The 25,933-nt window shown below is 40.2% G+C and overlaps 1 protein-coding gene across 2 annotated transcripts; it reads left to right on the forward strand.

The window, feature by feature from the left end:
- Positions 1–1,574: 1,574 nt before the first annotated feature.
- LOC118162594 (carbonic anhydrase 13-like) lies at positions 1,575–20,648 on the forward strand. Of its 2 annotated transcripts, XM_035318856.1 has the most exons (9): positions 1,575–1,805; positions 7,416–7,613; positions 7,965–8,013; positions 8,737–8,762; positions 11,309–11,427; positions 14,379–14,474; positions 15,629–15,691; positions 16,614–16,769; positions 18,614–20,648. In XM_035318856.1, exons 1-9 carry the CDS (start codon positions 1,775–1,777, stop codon positions 18,725–18,727), a joined length of 852 nt encoding a protein of 283 aa, XP_035174747.1. In that variant the 5' UTR covers positions 1,575–1,774; the 3' UTR covers positions 18,728–20,648. The 2 variants fall into 2 exon arrangements, with proteins under 2 accessions (XP_035174747.1, XP_035174748.1); XM_035318857.1 differs by lacking the exons at positions 7,965–8,013; positions 8,737–8,762 and having other exon boundaries at positions 1,627–1,805.
- Positions 20,649–25,933: the final 5,285 nt, after the last annotated feature.

A 25,933-nucleotide genomic window follows, 5' to 3' on the forward strand; every position in this document is an offset into this window, starting at 1 on the left:
AGAAAAGAAAAGAAAAGAAAAGAAAAGAAAAGAAAAGAAAAGAAAAGAAAAGAAAAGAAAAGAAAAGAAAAGAAAAGAAAAGAAAAGAAAAGAAAAGAAAAGAAAAGAAAAAGAAAAATAATTTTAAAAAATGAAATGAAATAAGATAAAATGAAATAAAATAAAATAATAAAATATAGTGAAATAAAATGAAATTTAAAAAATGAAATAAAATATAAAAAGAAGTCTCTGTGACCCAGCAGGGCCCTCTCATGGGATCGTCCCATGGGGCAGCCCGGTGGCAGAGGAGGCAGTGCCCGGGCAGGGCAGGGAGGCTCCGGCCATGCTGGCCTTCACGGGGAGGCTGGAGATGGAGCCCCCATGGCAGCCCTGTGGGCCGGGCCCAGTGGCAGGGCATTTTTGTGAGCCCTGCTGGTATTCTTCCTCCTGGTGCCTGCCTACCTCCATATGCGAGGGGGCTGCATGGTTTGCAGCTAGGCCCAAAGCGTCCAGAGAAGGGCAACGAAGCTGGTGAGGGGTCTGGAGAACAAGTCTTATGAGGAGCGGCTGAGGGAGCTGGGATTGTTCAGAGAAGAGGAGGCTCAGGGGCAACCTTATTGCACTCTACAGGTACCTTAAAGGAGGCTGTAGCAAGGTGGCGGTTGGTCTGTTCTCCCATGTGCCTGGTGACAAGACAAGGGGGAATGGGCTAAAATTGTGCCAGGGGAGGTTTAGGTTGGATATTAGGAAGAACTTCTTTACTTAACTTCTTGTTAGTCACTGGAATAGGCTGCCCAGGGAAGTGGTTGAGTCACCATCCCTGGAGGTCTTTAAAAGACGTTTAGATGTAGAGCTTAGGGATATGGTTTAGTGGAGGACTTGTTAGTGTTAGGTCAGAAGCTGGACTTCGTGATCTTGGAGGTCTCTTCCAACCTAGATGATTCTGTGATTCTGTGATTCTGTAAGGTAAGAAAGTGGGGAGCCTCATCACATCTTCTGGAGAGAGAATGGGGCAATGGGTTCTGGCAGAGGGGCATTTGATTCATATGAATCCTTAGGCTGATGTCAGTTGTGAAACATTTAAAGAGCTACGGAAGTCTTTCCTACAACCATGATCTAAATTTGATCGCAGATAACCAGTGACAGGACTAGAGGGAATGGCCTCAAGTTGCACCAGGGGAGGTTCAGGTTGTAAATTAGGAGACATTTCTTCTCAGAAAGAGCAGTCAGGCATTGGAACAGGTTGCCCAGGGAGGTGGTGGAGTCACCATCCCTGGGGGTGTTCAAGGAAAGGTTGGACGCGGTGCTTAGGGACATGGTTTAGTGGGTGACATTGGTGGTAGGGGGATGCTTGGACCAGATGATCTTGGAGGTCTCTTCCAACCTTAAAGATTCTATGAAAATGAAATAAATTTATATAAAAAATAAATCATTTTGCGTGGTTTTCATGAAAGCCTCGTGTCCCCGGGCACCTGCAGCACTGGGGCCGGGGCAGCGCAGCGAAGCGGAGCCCCGGCAGGAGGCAGGCACCCGCCGGGCCCCCCGCGCTCCTCGGGCGGCTCCGAGGGGGGCCCCGGGCGAGGGGCGGGGGGTGCCGGGGCCGGGCTGCGCGGGCGCGGAGCGCTGCGGGCCGCTTATCGGCGGCGGGGCATCGGGGCGTCGCCGCCCGGCGCCTTCAAAGCGGGCGGCGGTGCCGGCGAGGGCGCTGTTGTCGTCCCGTCCCGTCCCGTCCCGTCCCGTCCCGTCTCGTCCCGAGCCGTGCCGAGCTGTGCCGTGCCGCCCCGAGGCCGGAGCCATGCTGCACTGGGGCTACGACGAGCACAACGGTAGGGGGGCGGCTGCGCGGAGCCCCCCGTCGGGGGAAGGGGGGCTCCCGTCGGGGCGACCCCGGCCGTCGCGGGGGTCGGCTCCGCTCCCGGAGCCGTCTCGGGCAGTTCCATACGAGCGCTGCCGGGAGCTGGAGGTGCCGCCGGGGCTCCGCTCCGACGGGGCGGGCGGGATTTGGGTTGGGAGCGATGCGAGCAGCATCCCCTGAGAGGGGGCGGCGCGGGGCTGGCGGTGCCTCGTCCGCTGGGGCAGCCGCGGGCACGTATTTCTGTTAGCGGGTGTTTTCGGACACACGGCGGTCCGGGGTCACCCCACTGGTGATGTCCCGCTCCTGTCCCGGGGTGGGAAGCATCGTGATCGGTCGTCTGAGTGCGTAACCACGCAGCAAAGAGGAGCTAGATCCTTTTGGATCTTGGTTATTTCTTGGTTTCCTTCATCTTCTCTGCCTTTGAAGTCCCCAAATGGGCTCATCAGTAGGCTTAAAGGCTTTTCCTCTGTTTTGCATCGTAAGTCATGCAAACGCTGCTCCTGTGTGCAGACTGGCTCCCGGTTCATGCAAGCAGAAATAAGAAAAAGTGCTTCTGCAAGCTGGAGTCAGTTTGGATCACACACATGGAATAACTTGTGTTGTCTGCTTTGTTATGCAGAGAAATAAAAACTGTGTGTAGCAAAAGGAGAAAAAGTATGTCTGTATTGACACATACTAGTGCCCATAGGAGTACACTTCATTGGTATCATCACTTAGAATCTGGAGCACTGTTCACACAAGTGCAGCCTTTCCTTCCTGGTCTTTTTGCTCAATCTTTTCTTGGATTGATGTACTTTTCCTGAAAACCTGGGTGGTGGTGGATGGCAGCGATGTTGCCATGATTAGGCGTGTTATCTACCGTTGTGCAGCGTGCTCTGCCCCTCCCCTTAAGACGTAAATGGGTCTTGTTTTTTTCAAGTTTGTTTCTCCATATGTTTTCCATGGGCTCTGTGGACTTCACCTGCAGGGTCCAGATAAGAAACCTGCTTTCCCTCCCTTATCCTAGCCCTCCTCTTTTGCTATCCTTAGCTTCTAGGAAGGGGAGGGCACCACAATTTCTATCGGGGTGGCCCTGGACCTTGCTTGAGGCCCCCTCTCTCCTATACCAAACTCTGTTTACCAACTGATAACTTACTTGGGGTGGAGTTTGGCATTCTCTCCTCCTCTCCTGAAGCCCCCAGCAGCTGCCAGGTGGGGAGCTTCCCATCAGTCCATCCTCTTCCCTTCACCTCTCACAAGAGAATAAAGGAGAGAGGCTTGGATACCCAACACTTGACTGCTTTTCCCTAGCATCCATTTTATTTCTTAATTCTTTCTCATTTTATGTGTTTAGTTTATTGGTTTTGGTTGTTTCTTGTTTCGCTGAATAGCGGATGCATGAAATTGCTGTTAATCTTGAAAAATGTTGTTGCCCTGCATGGCCCCAAACAGTTTTCCTGGAACTAAGATCAGCTCAGTTTTTGCAACTAAGGAAGTAGGAATGAGTGAAATTAATTTAATTGCATGCAGGCATATATTCAGGTTGACTTTCTGAAGGGTTCTGCATTCATTCTGACTTCAGCATTTGGTATTTGCAGTGATAAAAGTGCTGTTTTTTTTTTTTTTTTTTTTTTTTTTTTTTTTTTTAACTGAAAAAAAAAACTCATTTGCCCCTTAGCAATAATAAGTGCAACGTAAATCATTTTGTGCATAAAGTAAGCTGTCAAATATTACAAATACCTGTCTGCATTTATGGTATATCTGTGTAGAAAAAGGGCTGACTGGTATGCACTGAATGAAATGTTCCTCACTGCTTTGAAGCATGTATCTCTGAAATGCTAAGAGGCATTATTTTATTTCTATGCAAAACCTTGCCTTTGTTTTCTTGCCTTTATTCTTGCTTCACAGTTTTGACGGTGCTTACATATAGAGGCGTAATACTGAGATCTTGAAAGCTGGCTTCAGTGTGGCATCATCATGCATGCTTCTCACAACTGCTCGAGCTTGCAGTGCAGGGGGGAATGCTTCCAACCCTCTGCAGAAGCAGACCTCTTAGATAACCAGGAACTGCTTCAGTTAGAAGACAAATTGAGAATTAATTGCCTTAAGTTTACTTCTTAATAAATTTAATAAATGGCATTTAAAAAATTTAAGTTTAATAAATTATATGGAAAGTATGTATATGTGTTGTGTTTAACTGCAAACATGTCTCTTGGTCTGTTACTACTCTAACACTGAGCTATTTTGTAACTAAAAAGAGATGAATTCCTTTTCTTTTCTCACTGAGACTAATTACATTGTTTTGATGTCTGCATTGGAAAACTCCACTTAATTTTACCCATTGTGAATTTTCAATTGTTCTCTCTAGAGCTAATATTTTTAGAAACTAATATGTAACCAAATTACTTGCAAGCCTAACTGTATATGTTTAAGCATTTCATATATGACAAACTGGGCAGTGGATCCTCTTTAGAATCGAGGATCTGCTCCTGAAAAGATCAGACCATGGCAAACCAATAAGCTTTCTTCATACAATACCAAACTGTCAAAAAAAAAAAAATCACTTTTTTTGTCTGTATATACTATATTTATGCAAGTATAGAGGCTCACTGCAACCAAACCGTATCCTGCAATGCCTCCACTAGGCTTGTTTCAGGTTAGTCCAGCCTTTTGATGAAACTCATCACCTTTAACTTCAGCTGGATAAAAGCACTGTAGTTAGGTGCTGCAGTACGCTGCATTTCCTGACAAATTCATAACTGCTGATGAGTGCCATAAGTCAAATATAAATTGACAGAGTTGCGCATCACATTAGGTAGTGGTGTCTGTAAAATTAAGTGTGCAAAATAAAAGTATGCAATCTTCAGAGCAGATAGCTGGTCCAGGTTTTTGTCTTAAATCTTGGCTACAGTGGCTTTGATTGTTGAGAGTTACTAGCTAGCCTCCTCTAGCAAAAGAGCATTTTTCCATCAACAAGAGGAAACTTCATAGGTTCCTTCAGTAAATTAAAAAATGAACATCATGTCTGTTGTATTCCAACAATAATGACTTATTTTCCGACAGACATACACAACACTTACTTTGGGGTGGGGTTGGTAGTAATGAACAGAGATGCAATTTTCATAGCATAGAGGAAGAGTGGGATAATTGCAGTAGGGTTGCGGGTAGATAATCTAGTGAGGAATACCACTTGATATAACTAGGTGGTACAAAATGAGCTTAAACTTCTTTTATTTTCCTATATATTTTGCAAGGACAGGTTTCTGGCAGTCTTGCATTAGTGACAGATTCTTAATCACCAAAGTAAAAACAGGATTTTGGCTATCTGAGCTAAGGACAAGCACCAAAGAAGGTACAATGTCTTTTTACTTTATTGTGGAATGATTCGGAATCACACACTCAGCTCCTCTTTTTGTCCCACTTATATTGCTTATGAATGCAAATGACTCATACTACTTGCTACATGGTTAGTATAGTTATTGCTGAGATGGAGCAATAGGACAAACTAGTTAACCACATAAATCTACTTTGCCTTTTCTCTGGTTAGGAATATCCTAAGCATTAAAATTAAGTAGCAATAGGATTTTTTCTAAGCATCTTGAATCTTAGCAGTTAGGTATGAATGATGGAGTAGCGAAAGCTTCTTCAATTAATAAAATTGTGCACTGTATCTCCAACTAGAAAGTAGTAGGATCTAAACAGAATTAAGATTATATCACATGCTAAACTGTATTTAATTAAAATATTGTATGTCATGGCTTTGACCATCATTTGTGAAGTGAAAAGAATTCAGTTTAAGCAACTTTATACTTCAAATCAGGAGGATTTTTATCTTCTGCCTTAGAAGTGGTTTGCCTAATGGGTTTAGTTAATGAAGTCATTAGCAAAATTACTGTTTAACAAATTCAAAACCCAAAGCCCTTGTTCTACCTGAAGTCATCGCTGGTCTTTGCAAGCTATTCCTTCGCTCTTACATTTTTTGGTGCTGCTTGGGGGCCAGCCTGGCTGTGCCCAGCTGGCTCTGCAGACTGCTCCCCCTCAGCCCTCCCTGATTTACTGCAGGGCGCCGGGGCTGTTTTGCACCTGCAAATTTCTGAGCTATGTTCCCTGCTATTGAAGTAAAGGAAAGAAAGCTATCTGACTCCTTTTGATGTTAGGCTATTAATCATAGCATACTATACTCTACTCCTTTTCTTGTCATTGTGTTTAGTGAAGTGATGAGACATCCTGAATGATCCAAAACTGGAACCAAGTCTGGTTTTTAAACTGAGATCAGTTACCTTCTGTATAGGGAGCAATGAGGATTTCTGAGGGTGTAGATTTTACAAGCTAAGTTCTGGCGCTCATATTTGAGTTTTTCCAATATCTAGTCACTCTTAGTTATTATGCTTCTTACCCCTGATGAGCCTTTATAATACTGAAAGGTCTTTTGCCCTGCAAATTTTCTCCCTCCTTCCCTCTACCCTTTTTCTCCATTCTATCTCCTTCCTCTCCTTCCCCAGTCCCCCTCCCTCCACACTTTTTCCCTCTTTTACCCCCCTTCTCCCTCTCTTAACACTCCTTTTTCCTCCCCTGCCCTGTTGTCCCCCCCCCCATACATATCTTTTCCCCCCTTTTCATATTCCCTTCCCTTCTCCTCTTGCCCAGACTACAACTTGTTTGCTGCCTTTACCTGGTAGGACATATTCCCCAAGCAACATGTTGTTCCCATTTTTTTTTTTTCTTACAACCTCTTTCCATATTGTTTATTATTCAAGTATGGTTCAACTATGGCACGTGTTTTCTTTTTGAGTTGTCTGTGTGGGGTTCACTTCATACTTCTTATCTGTGAAGCTTTTCTTACTACTTTAGAATGACATTTGCCATTTTTTTCTCACAACCCTATTGCTGAATTACAAAGACAATGCTTGCAAAAGTGCATGCGTGTACGTATGGAGGCATTTTAGCGAGAGGATGGCCGCCTCTCTGCTGGTGTGACAGCTGGTTTGCAGGGCAGATGCACTGGGAGGAGGTGATCAGTCGGCAGTGATGGTTTGGTTACAGGCACTGCCTTCAGGCCCCAGGATTGTCCACACGTCACCTTTTTATATTTTTTGACATCTCCCCTTCTCATTCAGCGTAGTTGGCAGGAGGATGTGTTCTCAAATCTTTTGCTGCCAGTGACTATGATGTAAAAACCCTTTTGGGTTGGGTGGACATTGGGTGGGTAAGAGGTAATCCCTAAAGACATAATGAGACATGATATCAGGCAAAAATGTCATGTTGAAAATTTAGTGGCGGACAGTGCCTGTTGCATACGAGATACTTGATTTAAAAGAACACTTGCTGTATATGTCTTGTGCATAGCTGAGTCTTACTTATGTGTAATCAAAAACTGGCCTACTGTACATGGCCTGGTTTCAAGACCAAATACATTTAGATACATTAGGCAAGGTAGGTGAAGGAGTCCCACGAGCTGCTGTTGCAAAGTGGTACAACAGAAGTAGTTGAATATTTTGAAATGGGGTTTTATGATGCACACATTTTGAATTTACAAGAAGGTAAGCAAGAAAAAGTCAAGCAGTCTGTTTTCTCATGAAGCTTCTCTTCCCATGCCTCGCAGGGCCTGCCCACTGGAAGGAGGTTTTTCCTGTTGCTAATGGAGACCGTCAGTCACCCATCGACATCAAAACTGAGGAAACCAAGTATGACCCCTCTCTCCGTCCTCTAAATCCCAATTATGACCCGGCCTCTGCTAAAATCATCCTCAACAATGGGCACTCCACCAGTGTTGAGTTTGATGACACCGTAAACAAATCAGGTTTGTTCCTTTCTTATTGCACTGTGTTTCCTTCCACCATTTCCTGAATGTAGTACAGCCTGGGCCTGTCTCTCTGCTGGCTGTGACCTCCTCATAACCAGTAAGCTCTGTTCCTCTGGATGCGAGATTCCCTTTTCCCCAGACTTTCAGCACGTTGCAATGTGGGGACATAATTCCATACGAGTCCGAGGTTGCGTTTCTCAGGAAGCGCTAGGATTCCCTCTTCACATGGATTGTTTGATCCACCCCAACCAGCTGGATAGCACCAGCACCCCTGTTTGAATGGTGTTGTGTACCATTTTTCAAATGCTGCTCTCTCACTGCAGATGAATCCTTTGTGTCTCATTACAGGTTCATTCCAACCGAATCGCTCAAGTCTCTTACCTGACTTTAGTTGCAGGTTTGGCTATATATTTTTTTCCTTTTATAATCCATGCCTGGACTTCTTATGTCAGGAAAGAGCCAATACAGAACAAATGAAATACATCCCAAGTGATCTGTTTTCTTCTCTGAAAAGTGTCATTGTCCCAGTCTTTTATAGGAGTGTGCATCTTCCTTTTTTTGCAAGCAGTAATTCTTATTTAGAAGTTCTCTGGTTTAGTATAGTTTTTGTAATGTTAGTACCTTCATCTTTAAAAATGTCTCTTGGATGGTAGGAGAGCTAGCACCCCTCCACTGAAACTGCAGGAGTGTAGTTTCTTGAAGCAATAAAATCCTTTTGTGGCTACATGAGGCTTAGCTGAGGCTTAGCTGAGGCTTAGCTTGGATAAGCTAATGTTGTGCATTCACAAGAATCAGAGCCAAAGGGGGACTAATTCATGATCATCCTGTCCATTAGTCCTGATGACCTATTGGCTTGTAGTGGCTACAGACATAGATGGAGAGAACATCATACTTTGCTTTTCTGGACAGTCTTAGTTTAACTCTTGAATTTCCTGTTGATATGTGCAACACGATGTTGCCTGAAAACCACCAGCTGACCATCAGTGATCTGGTCTGACCTCGTGTGTCTCAGAGGCCAAGCGACTTCCCAGAATTAATCTCTGCTTCAAGTCTAGTAGGTGTGGGTGAACTAAAGCACATCTCTTACAAAAATATACAATCTTGATTTCAAAATTTCCAGCGATGACGAATCTACCACCACCTTTGGTAAGTTTTTCTAATTGTTAATTACCCTCACAATTAAAAAATCAAAATCACTCTTTATTTTTGGTGTGAGTTTAAATCCTTTAAATTCCTTTTCTTAAACAAACAAACAAACAAAAGGAATATGGGTACGGCAAGAACCTCTTCCACTTTCTAACTCCATCCATAAAGTGATAGGTCCTGATCATGTTTCTCTAGGCTTACATTGGTACCAAAGCAATGGTAATGTGATCCTCTTCCTACTACTTTCCTCAGGCCATATATTCAAGGATAAAGCCCAAGTTACAACAAAACACTGGCAGCTGTTGATTAGATAATTAACAAATGTAATCCCCAGTCATTTTCAGGAAACTCAATGTCTTCTATGGACATTCTTCAGTCGTACATGCATGGCTTTACATTTTGTCCATTTTCATTCATTGCTTATCAAAAGCAAACAAACAAACAAAATCCTTCTGTATCTGTAAACTGAATTACTCATTATTTTCCCTAGTATTTGTCACTGATAAACTTTATCAGTAATGTTTTTGTTTTCTTTCAGGTCATTGATCAAAAAATACTGAATTTTCTAGGGCCAAAATTTGGCCCCTGGGGCACCCTTGTGAAGTAAGCACTCCTGCCATATGGTGGTTTTATGAAAATAAAAACAAAAACAAAGTGGTATTAAATACATTGGAACCTTTTAATACATTAGTAACTGAATTCAATGTGAACTATTTCTTTACTTCAACCAGCACTGAAGCTTGGCTGTCAGGCCTGTAGCTGTTTGTGTAATTTTGTTTATCCTCTTTGGTACCACTTTAGCTCCATTCCCCGAAATTGGTTTATTAACGTTTCAAATACCTCTTCTTCCATCTCTTTTCAAACTTTGAAATACTAATGTTTGCTTCAAGTAGCTTCTGATTAACTTCTTCCTTAATTGCTCTTTGAATGGAAGATTTTTACCATCACTATATGATGTGACACAAAAATATCATCAGGCCATTTTCCATATTTTTCAGCAGAAAATTTTCACTGTGTGCTGCAGATGTATTTCTGCATAATCATTTTTCCTCAGCCAGTTTAAACACTGATATTTACACATTTTTTAGGATCATTTGTCTACAAGTTCTCAGTACTTGAAAGAAATAATTTGTTTTAAGAGTGCTACTTCCCCATCCCCTTTTTTCACTAGGTTTGTAAGCTCTCTAAAAGTACATTTTTGAGTTAAAGTTAAGAAGATCAAATATTTTTGCCTCCAGTTCCTCCTTTCCATTACCCAGGCTACTTGTGTCAGCAGATAGACAAGTTACGGGATTCTTTTTACTGTTACTTGGTGGCATTTTGCTCCTACCAAAATTTAAGTTTTGGACTAAATCTAGAAGAGCTAAAAAATGCCTCTTTTTCTTCCCAGTGCTGTTAAATTAAAAACCAGCTGGTTGAACCTCCCATCTTTTCTCCTTAAAATTTCTATAATGAACCAGTAAAACATCTCAGACTAATCTCCAGACCCTCCAAGGAGATGTAGATGGAGCAGGGAGAGTGGGGTGATCTGAGTAAGGAATCCTTCCAAATGTGATTCATGTTCAAGTCTCAAGCGCGGACTTGACAGGGATGGTTTGAGTCCATCCAACTGATTAGAAAAAGATAAGCACTGAAAGAATCAAAAGCCCACCCATGTGGGTACTTAGTTGAAATAAATGGCTAATTAAGTGTCCATAATATTGCGATTCTACAATGGATATCTATTTGTGTTTAGTATACTATCCTGTTTCTCAGACTTGAGTCTACTGTAAATTGATCTAATTGCAAAAGAAGGAAAGAGCCTTGAAAAATTTTATAATCCAATTACTTTCCTCCAAATTTCAAGGAGGAGAAAAAATTATGTTCACATTTTATTTTTCTGATCCACCCCTTTATTAATAAAATCTCTATTTAAGCTTCATTTCTCAGTTACTCTTTTAAATACATTGAAGACAGGACACTACTTGCACAAAAGAAAATAGAATCATAGAATGGTTTGGGTTGGAAGGGACCTTAAAGACCATCTGGTTCCAATCCCTGTGCCATGGGCAGGGATATGTCCCACTAGACCAGGTTGCCCAGGGCCTTGTCCATCTTGGTCTTGAACACCTCCAGGGATGGGGCATCCACAGCTTCTCTGGGCAACCTGTGCCAGTGCCTCACCACCCTCACAGTGAAGAGTTTCTTCCCAATATTTAATCTAAATCTACCTTTTTTTTTAGTTTAAAACCATTCCTCCTTGAAATATTTTCCCACCTTCTGAGAAATATCCAGCCCGTAGCAAGACGCACCTGGTGATAACCTGGTGGTAACTTTTTAGTGGGCAGTAATGCACTAATCTACACAGTAGTGCAATTTTGTAAGTCATATCCTGGACAAGCAAGGATTCTTATATAATGCTTCAAATAAAGGAGGGTCCATCCAAGACAGCTTTTGAGAAGAAACAGGGGAAAATCTGAAGACTGAAGCCTGGTGTGAATTTAGAGGATGTGGGCAGCAGCTCCTGTTCCTACAGTGAAACCTCTTCCTTGTGTTTGGGTTTGTAGTGCTGACCGGGGGGCCGCTCAGCGGGACCTACAGGCTGCGCCAGATTCACTTCCACTGGGGGTCCAATGACGAAGCTGGCTCTGAGCATGCGGTGGATGGGATGAAGTATGCAGCAGAGGTAAGGCTCTTCATGGAGTCATCTGTTCCTCTAAGCTTGCGACTAGCTTTCTGTTGTGAGAATAATTTTGCCCCTCCTCTCCCCGCTTTTCCTCTCCCCCCATTTTATCAAACGGCAAGCAGTCTCCCTGAAGTGTTTCGCATTTGGTCCTTTCTGTCTCCTTCGGTGCCTTGGAGTAGTCCAAATGTCCAAAAGTATTCAGTCTGGCAGTTTCTGATTCCTCTTTGCAAACAGAAGTAACAAGAAGTATTTTGATGGGACTGAGATCTTTTAGCAGCACATAGTTCAGACATTGAAGAATTTTCTGGGGTTAAAAAGAAGTAAAAAAGTATAAACATAAATGCTAATGGAAAAATAAAAAGCTTGTAGTACTAAAGAAGAAAAAAAAGTTGAAATGTATGCACGGTGGTATGATCAGAGTTTGCTGGAAATGCTATAAGAGACAGTGGTCAGAAAAAAAAAATCAGTTTTCTAACACTAATGGGGAAAAGTGACATTTGCAGTGTTTAAAGGCTTATGTTTTCCACAGGAACCAGGTGAGATGGAATATAAAGAATTAATAGAGGTGCTTTAAAACCATTAAGTGCCAAAACCAAATTTCTAGCTGAGAAAATATATATATGTATACCATCTAAGAAACCAAATGGAAGGAGAAAAAATCTGTGAATTTCTAGCCAGTCTAAAAAGCTTTCCGTTACCTGGTGGTTGGGTAACCCTCCACAAGAAGCTCTCTAGAAGTCATTTTGGCTTTGGGATAAGAAACACAGAATTCAGATCAAGGCTTCTGACCACTGTTCACACAAAAGAAAATACCTCAGAGAGAGAAGAGAAGATGGTTTCATTGTTCACCTTCATGTGGAAGAAGTGTAAGATTTCAAGAAAAAACATCAACCATGTTGAAGAAAGTAGCATACAGGTAAAGAAGACTGCAAGGTTCAGCCCCCTAAATCCAGTGGGAAGCAGAAGGGATCCATGACTCCATTCTTTCTGTCAACGTATGGTCTGATCAAGGTCTCCTCTCAAGCTGCAGTGACAGAGCGGTGGTAAGACGGTATATATTCCTTAAAAGAGAAGTCACAAGCCATTGAGAACGGGGCTGTACCCAAAAGTGTTTCACAGCTCTTGTTTCTTTTGAATTTGGGGGGGTTGGTTTGGGGTTTTTGGCAAAGTGATGAGGGAGTGGGAGGGGGCCTCATTTAGTTGTGGGAATTTTGCTTTTTGTTCTTTGTTGCTTTTTTTTTCTTTTTTAAAATCCACAATAAAGTCAATTCTGACTGAGAGTATCTGTTTCCTTTCTGTGTATGTAAAAATGTTTTCGTTTAAAAGTTGTTCAACGTAGCTTCTTTGAACCTATAATGATAAGTGGTACAGGCTCTGACCTCCAGGATACTAGTGCACCCAAGAATGGTTTAGTGGATTCTGTTCTCCTCATGATTTAAGTAACAATAGATGTAGCAACTTTCCTTCATGGATTCTGAAGCTGTGAGCCAGCATGTGTTTCATTGTGTGCATGTGTATTCTTACTGATTTCAGTGGGATTCCTTACTTGTTGAAAGTAGTGTCTTGGCCATTTAGAGCCCAAGTGCTCAGCAAACACCCTGTTAAGTGCTGTAACACCAAATAACAGCTCCGTGCTACAGATATGGAAAACTGAAGCTCACAAAGGCTAGGCAAAGACTGAGATATGTAGTCAAAATCTTCACTTTCCTAGGCCTGTATTTCAACCATGTGGCTATGTTGCTTCCCATGCAAATACTTTAAGCTCCAGCTTTCTTAAACTGCTCTTACTTGGGGATCTTAAAGTGTTATATTACAAATGTAAGCCTCTTTTTTTCAGGGGTTCATCCCAGTTTAAGTCATTTAGTGGGGTTGCTTTTCAGCATTCCTAAAGAGTAAAGTTCAAAGTCTGAAAAGATGGTCACCAGTTTCAGAAAAAAAACAATCCCATGCCCTGCTTCTGAGCCACTATTTCCTTATCTTAAAACTACAGGTATTAAGATTTACTAATCCACTGAGGATTTTCAGGAGGAATTAACATTTGTGAAGTACTTAGTCTTAAGCACTGTGTGAGTGTTTGTGCTCTCTCCAGTTCAGCAGTCGGACCATTGCTCAAGGCTGGGACGTCCTGGTGCTTCCTGAGCTCCCAGCACAGAGCGTGGCCAGGATTTAGGAAACCTGGCTTACCAGGAAGGATCAAAGTGGTACGGGGGTAGACCTCATGGTCTTTTCCTTTCTCCACCTGGCTAGAAGACAGGTAGCAAGTCATTTATACCCCATCTTGCAGTAAGGTGTCTTCAACTTCTTAAGCAACTACCACAGGACAGTTCTGGAAAAACACATGTTGGAAATGCAAATGTGCAAACCTGAGAATATCAAGCCACTTTTAAGTTCCTAGCTACTAGTAATCATAGAAAACGACATCTGAAAAGTAACAAGGATGAAATTTTGATAGTCAGCTTAAACGTAACACAGGAGAAGATGCCAGTGGAAGTTTAATGCATGTTCCTCTGCTCATTTTCTAGCTATTTATGTGGCTGATTTTCCAAAAACTTGATTAAGGAAAAAGAGGAGCAAAATACTAATGACATCCTCATGTTTTTCAATCACTTCTTAAAATCAGCTGTACTAGAGATAGGTTTAAAACCTTAGCTTTAGTTACACAACCATGGGATGTCTTGCCTTAGCCTCTCTATTCACAACCTGTGGACCCAACAGCAGTTTGCCAGACACTGTGTTTTGCTGATTATAATTCCCACCACTGGCAATGCTTGTTGCTATTTGTGTGAACTATATGATTACCAATTTCAATAAATACTTGCAATTAGGAAACTGAATGGCTCTGAATAGAAATAAGCAAAGTAGAGTGTCAACACCATAAAAAGTTCTAGCATTAAATTATGACTCTTTCAGTTCAGCGAGAGTTGATGCTGTCTGTGCCTCTTGCTTTTCAGCTTCATGTGGTTCACTGGAATGCAGAAAAATATTCCAGTTTTGTTGAGGCAGCTCGTCAGTCAGATGGATTGGCAGTCATGGCTGTATTTCTGAAGGTAAGAAAAAGTACTTCAGCCCCCAAATAAATCTGCATTATGAACCCAAAGGCATAATAATGATAGTATAATTATTGCTAAAGAGATGCTTGTTTTGTATGGGCATTAAATCATAGTGTTTCCTTCATAATACACAAAGTATTATTTACTTTCCAATATAGAAAGATGTACTTCCTTTAAGATTAAAAATAGATTAATAGATTTACAGGACAGTGATATTCAGTTGGCCTAGTCTGCCCTCCTGTACAATGTAAGATGTGGAACATAATTTAGCTGCCTCTATCTAGATACCAGTAACCTGTGCTCGCCTAGCATGTTTCTTTAAAATAGTAATCTAATAGTAATCTAATTTGTTTTGAATGCTTCTTTAAACATTTGTTTCTGCACTGATAGCTTCTTCTGAAAAATAATTAAACAAACAAACAAAAATTAAATAAAATAGAGAATTTCCTTCTGATTGTTATGTGCATCTTTGCCTCCTGCACATGCTCTAAGATGAAATTCAACTTTTGAAACAGTTTAATTGGCTTCTGCATGAAGAAGGAGATAGAGAAGTCACACCATCCACAAAAAAAGCATAGGGCTTTCTGCCTGCTGACCTCAGTTCCGGCGAACAGGTGGTCCTGTGAGGCAGCTAGTGCTTGTGCGGGCACTGGTGCAGTCAGTGAGCAATTACATGCAGCAGTTGCAAAGAACTGCTATAGTAGCTCTGTCTTTCCTTGAATCATTATAATGTAAACTGGAAAGTTTCACTGGATTTCTGCTCATCATCCATAACAATGTTTCTAAATTTCTTGCTGTTTCAAGCAATTCCACCTTCTGATATAAGCCTGAAACCTTAAAGTTTCTCCATATAGAACATTAAAAAAATGCTTTATTGTCCCTGGAGTGTAAAGTCTGTGGGCCTTCTGTAGCTTAAATAGTTACTGTGATCGGCCAGAGATAAATACTGTCAGAAAGGGAGTGGATCTTCTCTGCATCCAGTCTCTAAGAGTTAGCTAGTCAAAGCTGACTCTTGCAAAATCCCTCAGATCTCACAGTCACTTAAGTAAAGCTACATGAAACTGTTTGAGTACTTTTGCTTTCTGATCATTTATTTTTGCTAATTTTCTCCATAGCTCAAGCATTACTTTTTTATCTCCCTTGTTTAATAGATTGGTGAATGCAACACTCAGCTGAAGAAGATTACTGACCGCCTGGACACCATCAGAATCAAGGTGAACAAGTGCTTCTAAAGTACTCCTGATATTGGTGGTTGCTTTAGTTTTGTTTTAGGTAACCTGGCTACTAATCCCTTCACCTTCAAGTTCCCTACTCCTCACTTTCATAGCTATTCATATCTAACCCTGACTTGGGACAGTTTAGGAAACTACCTGCAAAGTGAAGTTGAAAACCAACAGACAAAAAATATTTTTATACAGTCAGAAATCGGAGGGCAAAGCACAGAATATAGTCTTTGACCAACCCATTGCTGTGAGAATATTAACAGGAAAGGAATATACGTCATGGGAAGCTGTGAAAAAGGAGGAAGGAAAAGTTTCCTCCCCTATTTTGCTGAGGTACAGGGTGTTGGCTGAGGTAAACTATTGTTTATGTGGAAGAAATCAGCCAGGCTTGCAGCATCTCATTTCATGCAGGCATCTCTGGCCTGGTAGCCCAACCAGGGAGAAGTAGTAGTAAGCCTGGGAAGAGTGAGTGGGGGTAACAGAGTAACCCGTGAGGTTACTCTGCTAGCTCCATAAAGAACACATTGGGTGTCTAACATTTTCTCACCTCTTCCTCAAAATTCCATCCTGCAGTCACTTGCAGCTATGGGGATTCTATGCTAACATGACTCCTTTGATAGTGACCTGCTAGCATCGAGGACACAGGCAGCAAAGTTGTCACAGAAGTAAGACTTCCTCTGAAAGGCATTCCCTCACATGCTGTGATCATTCAGGGTGCAGCCAGCCCACCTCATAATGGTGAAGCTCTGCCCCTTTGGCATGATTTAACTTGCTTTTAAATTTTCCTTTTTTTTTTTTTTTTTTTTTTTTTTTTAATTATTAATGAATGTAAGGCACTAATGATCTAGTAAAAGAAGTAATTTGCTAAATATATTTAATCTAGAACCACAATGAGCTTCTTTTTAATTTCCAGGGTAAAAGAGCACTATTCACAAACTTCGATCCTAGCTGTCTGCTTCCCAAATCCCTGGACTACTGGACTTACTTTGGCTCTCTCACTGTTCCACCTCTTCTTGAAAGTGTCATCTGGATTGTTCTGAGAGAGCCCATAAGTGTTTGTTCCGAACAGGTGCATTTTGATTTTTAACTGCTATAGAAATTTGCTTTTGTAAGACCTCAAATTGTACATGCCACCAACAGAACATATTTTGTGCAGACCTTGACATTGCATACCTTGTCAAATTTTCAAAGGACAAAATATGTCTATCAAATTTATCGTAACTTTTTGTTACCTTTCTTTGTGTAACAGCTATTGATTATCCATTTTTTAAAAAGAACCGACATATTCTAAAAACTAGAGTCTACTTAGATGACTTACTAAACTTCACATTATGTGTGTATATATATATATGTATATATATTAGTTATATATATTATATATATATTAGTGTTGCAACAGTGACACCCAGTGGGCTGATCATCTTTGCTACTTCATATATCTACTTTCTCCCGGTGGAGAGGTGCTGAAGTGTATCAGAGTATAGCAGCTTTTAATCTTGGAAGCTGATAATAAGCACATCACCTATGATATGTTATCCCTATGCTGGTCTTACTGTAAATCTCAGGATTTTTGCACCACAGCATTTGTCAAGTTCATGGTCAATATTACAAATACTTCAGTAAAATTCAAAACATTAGGCTATATAGTCAGCAAAACTGGTGATTTCTATCTTTGCACAAGATATTGAAATAGTTCACTGAAAGAGATGCTTGTTATACTTGCAATCAGACCTCAAATTCTGTTTTTAACTGATTTTAAATTATGTATTCAGTCAGTGCTTCCAATTTGCTCATCTATATCTCTTCCCTACTCCCTCCAGTATGGTCTTGTAGAAGTTGCTGCAGCGCATATGTATCTAGGTTTGAAAATTTGAATTAAGATATGAATTTCCCAAACACAATCCATTGTTCAAATCAAAAGGTTCTTATTTGGGGTAATCTAAAATTAATATAGTCTAAAATGTTGAGAATTATATACATACACCCATGTGTAACTGCTTCAGAGGACACAGTATTGGAAAGGATGCAAAATACAGTCATTCTTTACTATTTCACAAGTAGTAGTAGTAGCTATATCTTATGCATTAAAGTATAAATGTGCTATATTCATATAAATATAGGCTTGCATAGAGTTAAAACTATTTGTTTTTAGTAATGTTTGCCATTGTGATTCATACCATGATTCATACTGTTTGTCCATTTATTTTTATTTCTCAAATGTGTATTTCTTTGGGACTTTGTAGTTTACTTCCCACTTTTTGGTGCATTTTTCAGATTGAAAGAAGTGAAAAATAAATTGTAAGTTTTTAGAAACTTAAAAGGAACCTGAGTGTCATAGAATTATGAATATTAGCTGTAGAGTGGGGTGGAGGAAGATAAGATTAACCTTTTTTGCCCTTAAGATGAAATGTGCCATACAACTCAGTGCACTAGTAAAACTAAATTATTTTTGTGCTATCCTACCCTTGGTAATGAAGAAAGGAAGTAAGTTGAGTTATAGAAAAAGGAAACATTGGAAATATTAGAAATTAGACAAAATACTAACTTCAGATCCTAATTCAGATTCCCATCTCCCAGGGTCTAGACATGGAATTCTGACCTGGGTTTCGGCTGAGATCAGATTAAGTAGAGAAGCTTATGCCTACCATGGAAATAACTACATGTTCTGTCTCCACTACAGGAAACAAATAATCTTCATTCTGATATGTATCTCATGTGATTTTTTTGTGAGTCATTGTTTTACATTTATGAGGACAGAAAAGGTGGAATTGCCATTCCACACATGCCATAGAAAAATTAAGTTCCATTCTGCCCAGTGTAAAAAATGTGAGAAGTATCTTTAATTTTTACTGCATGTTTTTTCATCAGTGTGAGCATGAGGGTTTCCTGCTGAACCTTCTCTCTTAATTGCAGCTGGCCAAATTCCGAAGCCTCCTGAGCACTGCTGAAGATGAAGTTGCTTGCTGCTTGCTGCGAAACTATCGGCCTCCCCAGCCTCTAAAGGGACGAGAAGTCAGAAGGAATTGAAGGAGTAAAGCAAGAATAGGCCATTTCTGAAACTAAAGGCTGAATTAATTTTAATAGTTATATACTTTGTGATTTTTTTTTGTGAGTTGTTATAACAAATAGGTATTGTTTAATTATTGGTTACTTAGCTGTCATTTCTCACAGAGAAGCATGTCCTGAGCTTTTGGTAGTTTCATCAATGATGTCAGCAGGTCTGAATGTGTTTGTGTGCATGGGTATGGAAGCATAGAGGTGCCGGTGTTACATGCACAGAGGGTTATCATAAGGGTTAGATGTGTTGAAGGAGTTGTGCAGAATTTGCCACCAAATTAGGATGGCATATTACTAACAGGATCCCTCATATTAATGCATGTTCCGGGGTTATTCTCCTGGTATCTAACATAACATTTAGCTTCTCTATAAGACTTTGTACTGTAGTTCTCATGGGAAAAACATTTCAAGGCTGACCTAATTTCATTGCTGACTTCTGTGATATCATACCAACCTTCCTACAAAAAGCAGCAGTGACTAACAGCATTTAGGTAAAACATATGTGTATGATTCTTTTGTTCTGACTGCTTCAGATCAGTTATGATGCACTGATCAAGCATTTTTTTTTATTTTTTTATTTTTTTTAAAAAAAGGTGAGGATTTTGTGTATTGTGGGATCATGACAAGTGGATTAGGTATTAGTGAATTCTGCCACATATAGTGGTGAAAATGTCCTTAACCTTGAAAAATGCAAGGTGGAAGATCACAGAAGGATCTGTCAGTTCATGCCTAAATCCAGTCTGTTGCATCTATGATGAACTATAAGGGACTGTAGCAATATATCCATGTAGCATCAAACTCCTACTACTTTAACAAGTACTCAGGAGACCAGGACAGCTCTTGCTTTAGAGTGGATCACACGAGACACCCTGAGTTGTGCTTGGAGCACAGCATTATGTGGGTACATAACATCTCCTAGATATCTGCTGAAGCTCTGTCATAGCAGAACTTGGGTGGTTGCATTTCTATTCCATGACCAAAGATAGCATTTAGAGCAAGCCAAAGAAATCAGAATCAAGTCAATATTTAATAAAAGATGAGCCCGTAATAGTAACTTGAAATGTCTGTCATTACAGATTGACTTGAGCCTGTGTTTCTCTCAGGAGCTTTTAATATTTGAATGTAATTACTTGTTTCAAGCCAAACTTATTTTTATTATTTTTAATGAACTTGCTGTAGGATGTAGCTTAGTATAGGTAGATTACCTTAGGACTGTGAGAGCTAAATAATGAAAACAAGTGGTACCTGGGAGTGGTGGAAGGTGGTTTCATGGACAAGGACTGCCACCAGTCTCTGTAGTACCTCTGACCTCATCTTCCATGACTGCTCTCCATGAATTTGGTTTTTCATAGGTTTTATATGCTGTGCCTCTTGCCTCAACAGGTCTTTTTATTTTAGATGGACAAATATGAGGGAAATTACTGACAGAATTTACTTTATATACCTTCTTTTAACTGAATAAAATAGATAGTCATAGATATTTTAGCTTAGTTGAAGATAGGTGGATTTTTATTTTTTTTTTGTCCTCTCCTACCCAGAATACAGGTACTATTGCTGCAAGGCCTCTCAGTGCCTTCTGAATGCTTTCTGAAGGAATGAACACAAATAGACTATGGGAAAAATAAAAGGCATTTGGCAGCAACAGGTACAAGTATTAACCAAAAGGGAAAAACCTGCCAGCACTTTTTGTTTCCTGGCATGGGGAGAAGAATGCAGCTGAAAGGACCTCAGGCTGCTTCTTTCTGAATAAGGACGTCTGCAAGGTGTGAATGGAGAGAGCACAAGTGTGTTGTGTGTTTCACACCCTTTTTTAGATTTAGTTTTGGATCTGATACATTTTGCCAATCATGTAAGTAGCTGCAGAAAATTAATAAAATGTTTATAAATTGCACGAAGGTTATAAAATTTATTTGCCTGAGAAGATAAAGTAATAAGGCTACTGCTTCATATCAGAAACAAAACTTTTACATGTTTTTTTATGTATTGAAAAAACAGTGGAGTTGATCCAGTGGTTTGATATTTATGAGGATTTTATCAAAATAAAAAAAAAAAAGATTTTATGAATGTGTCTTGTATTTTCTATCAAAGACATTAAAGTTTTACCGAGCAGCCTGCAGTTTTTTAACTGCAGATCTAGTTTTGGAAAATACTTGGACAATGTCATCTTTGAAATCTGTCTTTGGGCAGTCTAGTGTTAGGTATCTTTTTATGTTCCAAGTAAAGTGTCTGTGGCATTGTTAAGACATTCAGTCAGTTGTACTTAGAGTTTATTTATACAGAGTTATGCAAGTAAGTTTTAGAAGAAGATATTATTCATGGTAATTCTAATGTGGAGATGTTGTTTGCATTAGGCTGACCTAGCATGGTTCTATGTCTGGGCTGCTGACATTTGAAAAGACAAGAAAGTCTCAATTGACTGAAATCCATTGGGAGCAGCTTCCCAGATTATCCTTCTGCTGTGACTGCCAGCTCACACCCAGTCTCAGCACTGAACACACGGAGTGTACTGGGTTGCATCCCCAGTCACTAACTCAACAGTCAACCTGTACTGAGTCTTTACCAGACCACTAGCTGTGTGCTCCCAGGGAGTCAAATCTCAAGTGTGGGTTCTACACTATTGTAGCATACTTTTAGAGCAGACAATGCTAAAATATGTCATGGCCCCTGACCCCCCACTTCCTCCCCCAGCTGCAGGTTTCTTTGATCAACTAGTTACCCTCTGACACACTTGGATCCTTTATACGAAGAAGAATGCAATGCTCAATGACCAAAAAAACATATAGGGCATTTGCTGAAAAGAGTGTCTGTCAAGAGTTGTATACAGCTGGATGACTGGCCACCCATAAACTTATTCTCAGAATTAAATAATTTGTAGTAGATCCTTGGGGTCAACTCTGCTGTTTTTGGAACAGGAGGGAAGCGGTACACTCTGCTGTTTATAGCCTTTGCAAGTCATGCTCATGATGTCTTTCATGTTACAAAGGCAGAGTTTAACAACAGCTGATATTTTTCTGTATATTGAAGTAAAAACCTGAGAAGTATGCTGTCTTTCCTTCTGAAGAACAGGGGCTTAAAGATGAAACAGACAACTGTTTGCTGCCATACACCTACTTGCTCTGCCCCTGCAGAGATTTCTCTCTCCATTGTGTTAACAAACAGGCCTTTTCTGGCTTTCCAGATATGAACTGGGACCTAAAAGAATTCAAAGAATCAATTCTGGGGAAAAAAATATAATAAAAAGTTTTCCAGATATTTGATTTTAAAATATTTTTACTGAAGTAGAACATGGGATATGAATAAAGTAATGTAACAGAAAGAGATATGTAATGCATTTTTAATAGACTTAATAGAAAGGAAATCCAGGATCCAGATTCTTGTAAACTTTTAGCTATGAAGCAGACCACTAGAGATAAACCTTGCTTATCCTTCAGATGTTAAAAGTTGCATATAATTGAGGGACTTATGGCAAGTTGCAGCATCTGTGTAAGTACCAAAAGAATGCTGCTCTAGAGCAGTTTGTTTCTTTCATGATGTATAGTATAAATAAATAGTATAAAAAAGCATTGTGGCAATCATCCCACAAAAATCCGGTAGAATTTTATTTCATCCAATTCTCTCTGCATTAAGATAATCTGCTTGTTTTTCATATTAAGTCTTTCCACTGTTTGTACAGATCTAGCCTAATAGAATTTTGGTCCATGACTCAATTTCTTAGATAATGTCAAGTCTATACTTTTTATTCATGAGGTTCTTCCTTTATGAAAAGATGGCCTTTTCTGGATGTGTGCAATTTGGTGATAACACTGTAGTGCATAAATAAAATGTTTCTAAATTAGTGTTATGTTTCCAATTTCCATCAGTCTCACCATCATTCATGCAGAGTAAAAGGTTTCACTGTGGTGAACCATTTCCATGTATGATCTTTGCTGACTTCCTTTGTGCAGCAGAGTTTGGAGACAGCAGACTTCTCTGAAAGGAGTGTACCTGACTCTCTTAGGAAAAAGAAGATTCTCTGCTTCCACATAACAGAACTGACATGCTGCAGAGACAATTCCTGTATCAATTCTGTTTTATCAGATTTCACCCACATACTTGTGTAGATACATTTTAATAATTTGGAAAAGATCCTGACATTTTTGTTTTTCAAAAGTAAATCATATGGGTCACATGGAACAAAAAGATGAAACGCACTTTCTGTGAAAATTTAGATTTTTTACTGTGTACCTGATTTGAAAATATTTTGAATAAAGCACCATGCCAACATTTTGCTTTTGATTTTTCTCTTGTTTACAATTGTATAAACAGACTGAAATGTGTTCTCAATGAAATTAAAACCAAACCAAAACAACAACAACAAAAAAACATTTGGCCTTTTTGAGGAAAACAAGGCACTACAGTATCCTTGCTGATCAAAACAGGTTTTTCAGAGAGTCTGGTTTTTGATTTCTATTTTCCATTTGTCCTATTCAAACTCCAGCTTCTTATGTATAAAATGTTTACCTGGAAATCATTAATGGTATAAGCATATAAACTTACATTTCAGAATTGTTTTAAAATTTCCATTGTAATATGAAAAAACAGAGACCCAGGTATGGATAATCAAAAGAATGCTGTGTCCCCAGATCTGCAGAATCCAAGAATTTTCTGAAGATGTTTTAAATAGTATTTCTGTTACCTGTTTGATTGCAAATATAGCTAAGAACAATTTCTTACTGGTATTTTGACATCAACTAACTGTACAAGAGTTGTAGTACCACTTTATTCAACAACAGATTCAATTTTGAAGTCTGTTAAAAATGTCTGCAGAGACTAGCCAAAGAACTTCTAGCTTGATGCCCCCCAAAAAGATTTCAACATTTCAATAGTTTAGCTCATCTTCAAAACTGGTCCATGGAAACTTGATCAGACAAACCACAGAAGCAAAGCCCAGAACAAAGCCTTTCCTGAATATCTGCTGCAGCAAACCTGTCTGAATTAGTTTTGAACTGATTGAAACATGGCAATGGTTGTATATGGCAGAATCAAAGTAAAACACTGTTAATTAACAATTTTTGAATTGGTGTAACATGGTGTGTGGTATTTTCAGCAAGGACCTTGAAATGGTCTCATCTGTATGCACACCCTGATGATGTTGATGTAATTACTGTTCCTATATATAGTTCCTGAAATGTTTAGAAAGAATAATGAACTATATATGTTCCGTCTGTATATATACTTATTTATATATACTGTATACATGTTACGTATGTGTATAGACATATAAACCCTATAGGAAGAGCTGGAGAATGACTACAGAACAGAACAGCTTCTATTGAGTATTATGGAGTTGTGCTGGAACTGGATCACATCAGCCTCTTGAAATCTGCAGGCAAGGTCTTGTGCCCACAGAGGCTTTGTTGTTGCTTATGCAGAGTATCAGGACAGCTATATTCAACAGGCAAGTATGTAAGAATGACAAATGCATGGTGTTGATGCTATGCTACCTCCACAGAAGCTGTCTCTCCTGAACACTGGGCATGCCCAGCACTTTCATGTACTGGCAAACAGTGCCGACGTTAAAAAAAAATACTCTGTTTTGACGTGCTCTGGAAACAGACAGATGATTGATTGAGGAAAGGGGTACTGGGTTTGAAAAGATCATTACAAACTAAAGTATATTCAATAGTGTAAAATGTTGAGCTGAATGTGAACAACAGAGTGGGGAGCTATGAAGAAGGAGATGAAAAACACCAAAGACAGGAGAAGCATGACCACCAAACATGTTCTTCAGAAGAGCTGCTTTGCAGATTGATCTTGCCGATAGGTGTCACTGCGAATAAAGTGTTGGCCTGGCTGCCAGGTGCCCATGGGCACGGCAGCCCCAGCAGCACCCTGCAGCCTCCAGGTGCAGCCTGCGGGTGGGATGGGAGTGGCAGTACCTTGTAGAGTGTGGGGCTTATTTCCGTTCCCAAAAGGGAAAAAGAAAAAATATACAAAAAACTGAAGGATGACTTTCAGTCGAAACAAAAAGCATCATGTAGATTTAAAAGATCATATTTGGGTGAAACTATACTTAAATGCTCGCTTGTTCTCCATAAGCAGTTACCACTGCATAGTGCCACATGTGCCTCACTCCATATTCCAGAAGCAGCTACTGTATGCTCAAGGTTTTGTGTGTTTCCTTCTAGCTGGATTTTATTTCTCCAGGCATCAAAAGAAGCGTATTTATGTAATTTGTCCTCCCAGGTCAGCACTACCAAGCCAGCTCTGCAGGACCACCATGGCCTGGCTTGGCTGGGCTTTGCCAACCAAAGCAGCTGGGGACAGCATGGGCAGCAGGTGACACTGCGGCCACGGCTCCAGGGGCAAGCTCCGTGCAACATTTACATGCAGTAATGCAGTAAATACGAATGAGCGCAGATGACCATCCCTGAGCAGATTTTTATTTTTTTTTCAGTTGGAACAATGACAGTTCATTTAGAAAATATGGCCAGCTATTTAAAAACAGTTTCCTGATTAAGATGAACTGCGGTGCTACCTTCAGCAGTGGCACAGCTCCCACCTCATTCTCCATGTGAAATTCCAGAAAGCACATGTGAACCAGTCGCTCCCATTTATGAGACATCTAAGTACCACTTTTAGAGACATGGGCATGCTTCTTAGTTCCTATAAGCAAACCTCAAATGAGCATTAACTGGAAATAGATCTGTGTGGTTACAGAAAGATGGAAGCTGTAAGCATGGACAGGACAATACACAATTGTTCTTTTCTGGTGTGTTATTATTATTATCATTATCATTTATTGGATAACTGCCCTTTTTATGGCTGATCTGTGTTTCACTTTCTGTGGCAGTGTGTGGAGGTTATATACAACCTATACAGCCCCCATCTCTGGGTTACTGCAATCAGGAAGTAATCTAGTAATCTAGCCCTGCAACATGGCCACCTAATAGCAGAGAGGGAACACCCAGGATATCTGAGCTGAACAGCACTCGAGAATACCCACTGCTTGTGGGTGATATTGCTTAAATAATGTAGAGGCCTCAGGATTGTGCTTCATATGTCCCTAGTGACTAGTGAGGATGTGTTGCATCATGACAATGTGTTTGGGGATGTTTGTTTGTATTTTATGACAAAGTAACTCCCTGTATGTTGTGGAGTTGCTTACACTAAGCTCCTGCTAAAACTGGCTGAAAA

This window comes from Oxyura jamaicensis, chromosome 2 (assembly GCF_011077185.1).
Source record: "Oxyura jamaicensis isolate SHBP4307 breed ruddy duck chromosome 2, BPBGC_Ojam_1.0, whole genome shotgun sequence".
Classification (NCBI taxonomy): Eukaryota; Metazoa; Chordata; class Aves; order Anseriformes; family Anatidae; genus Oxyura; species Oxyura jamaicensis.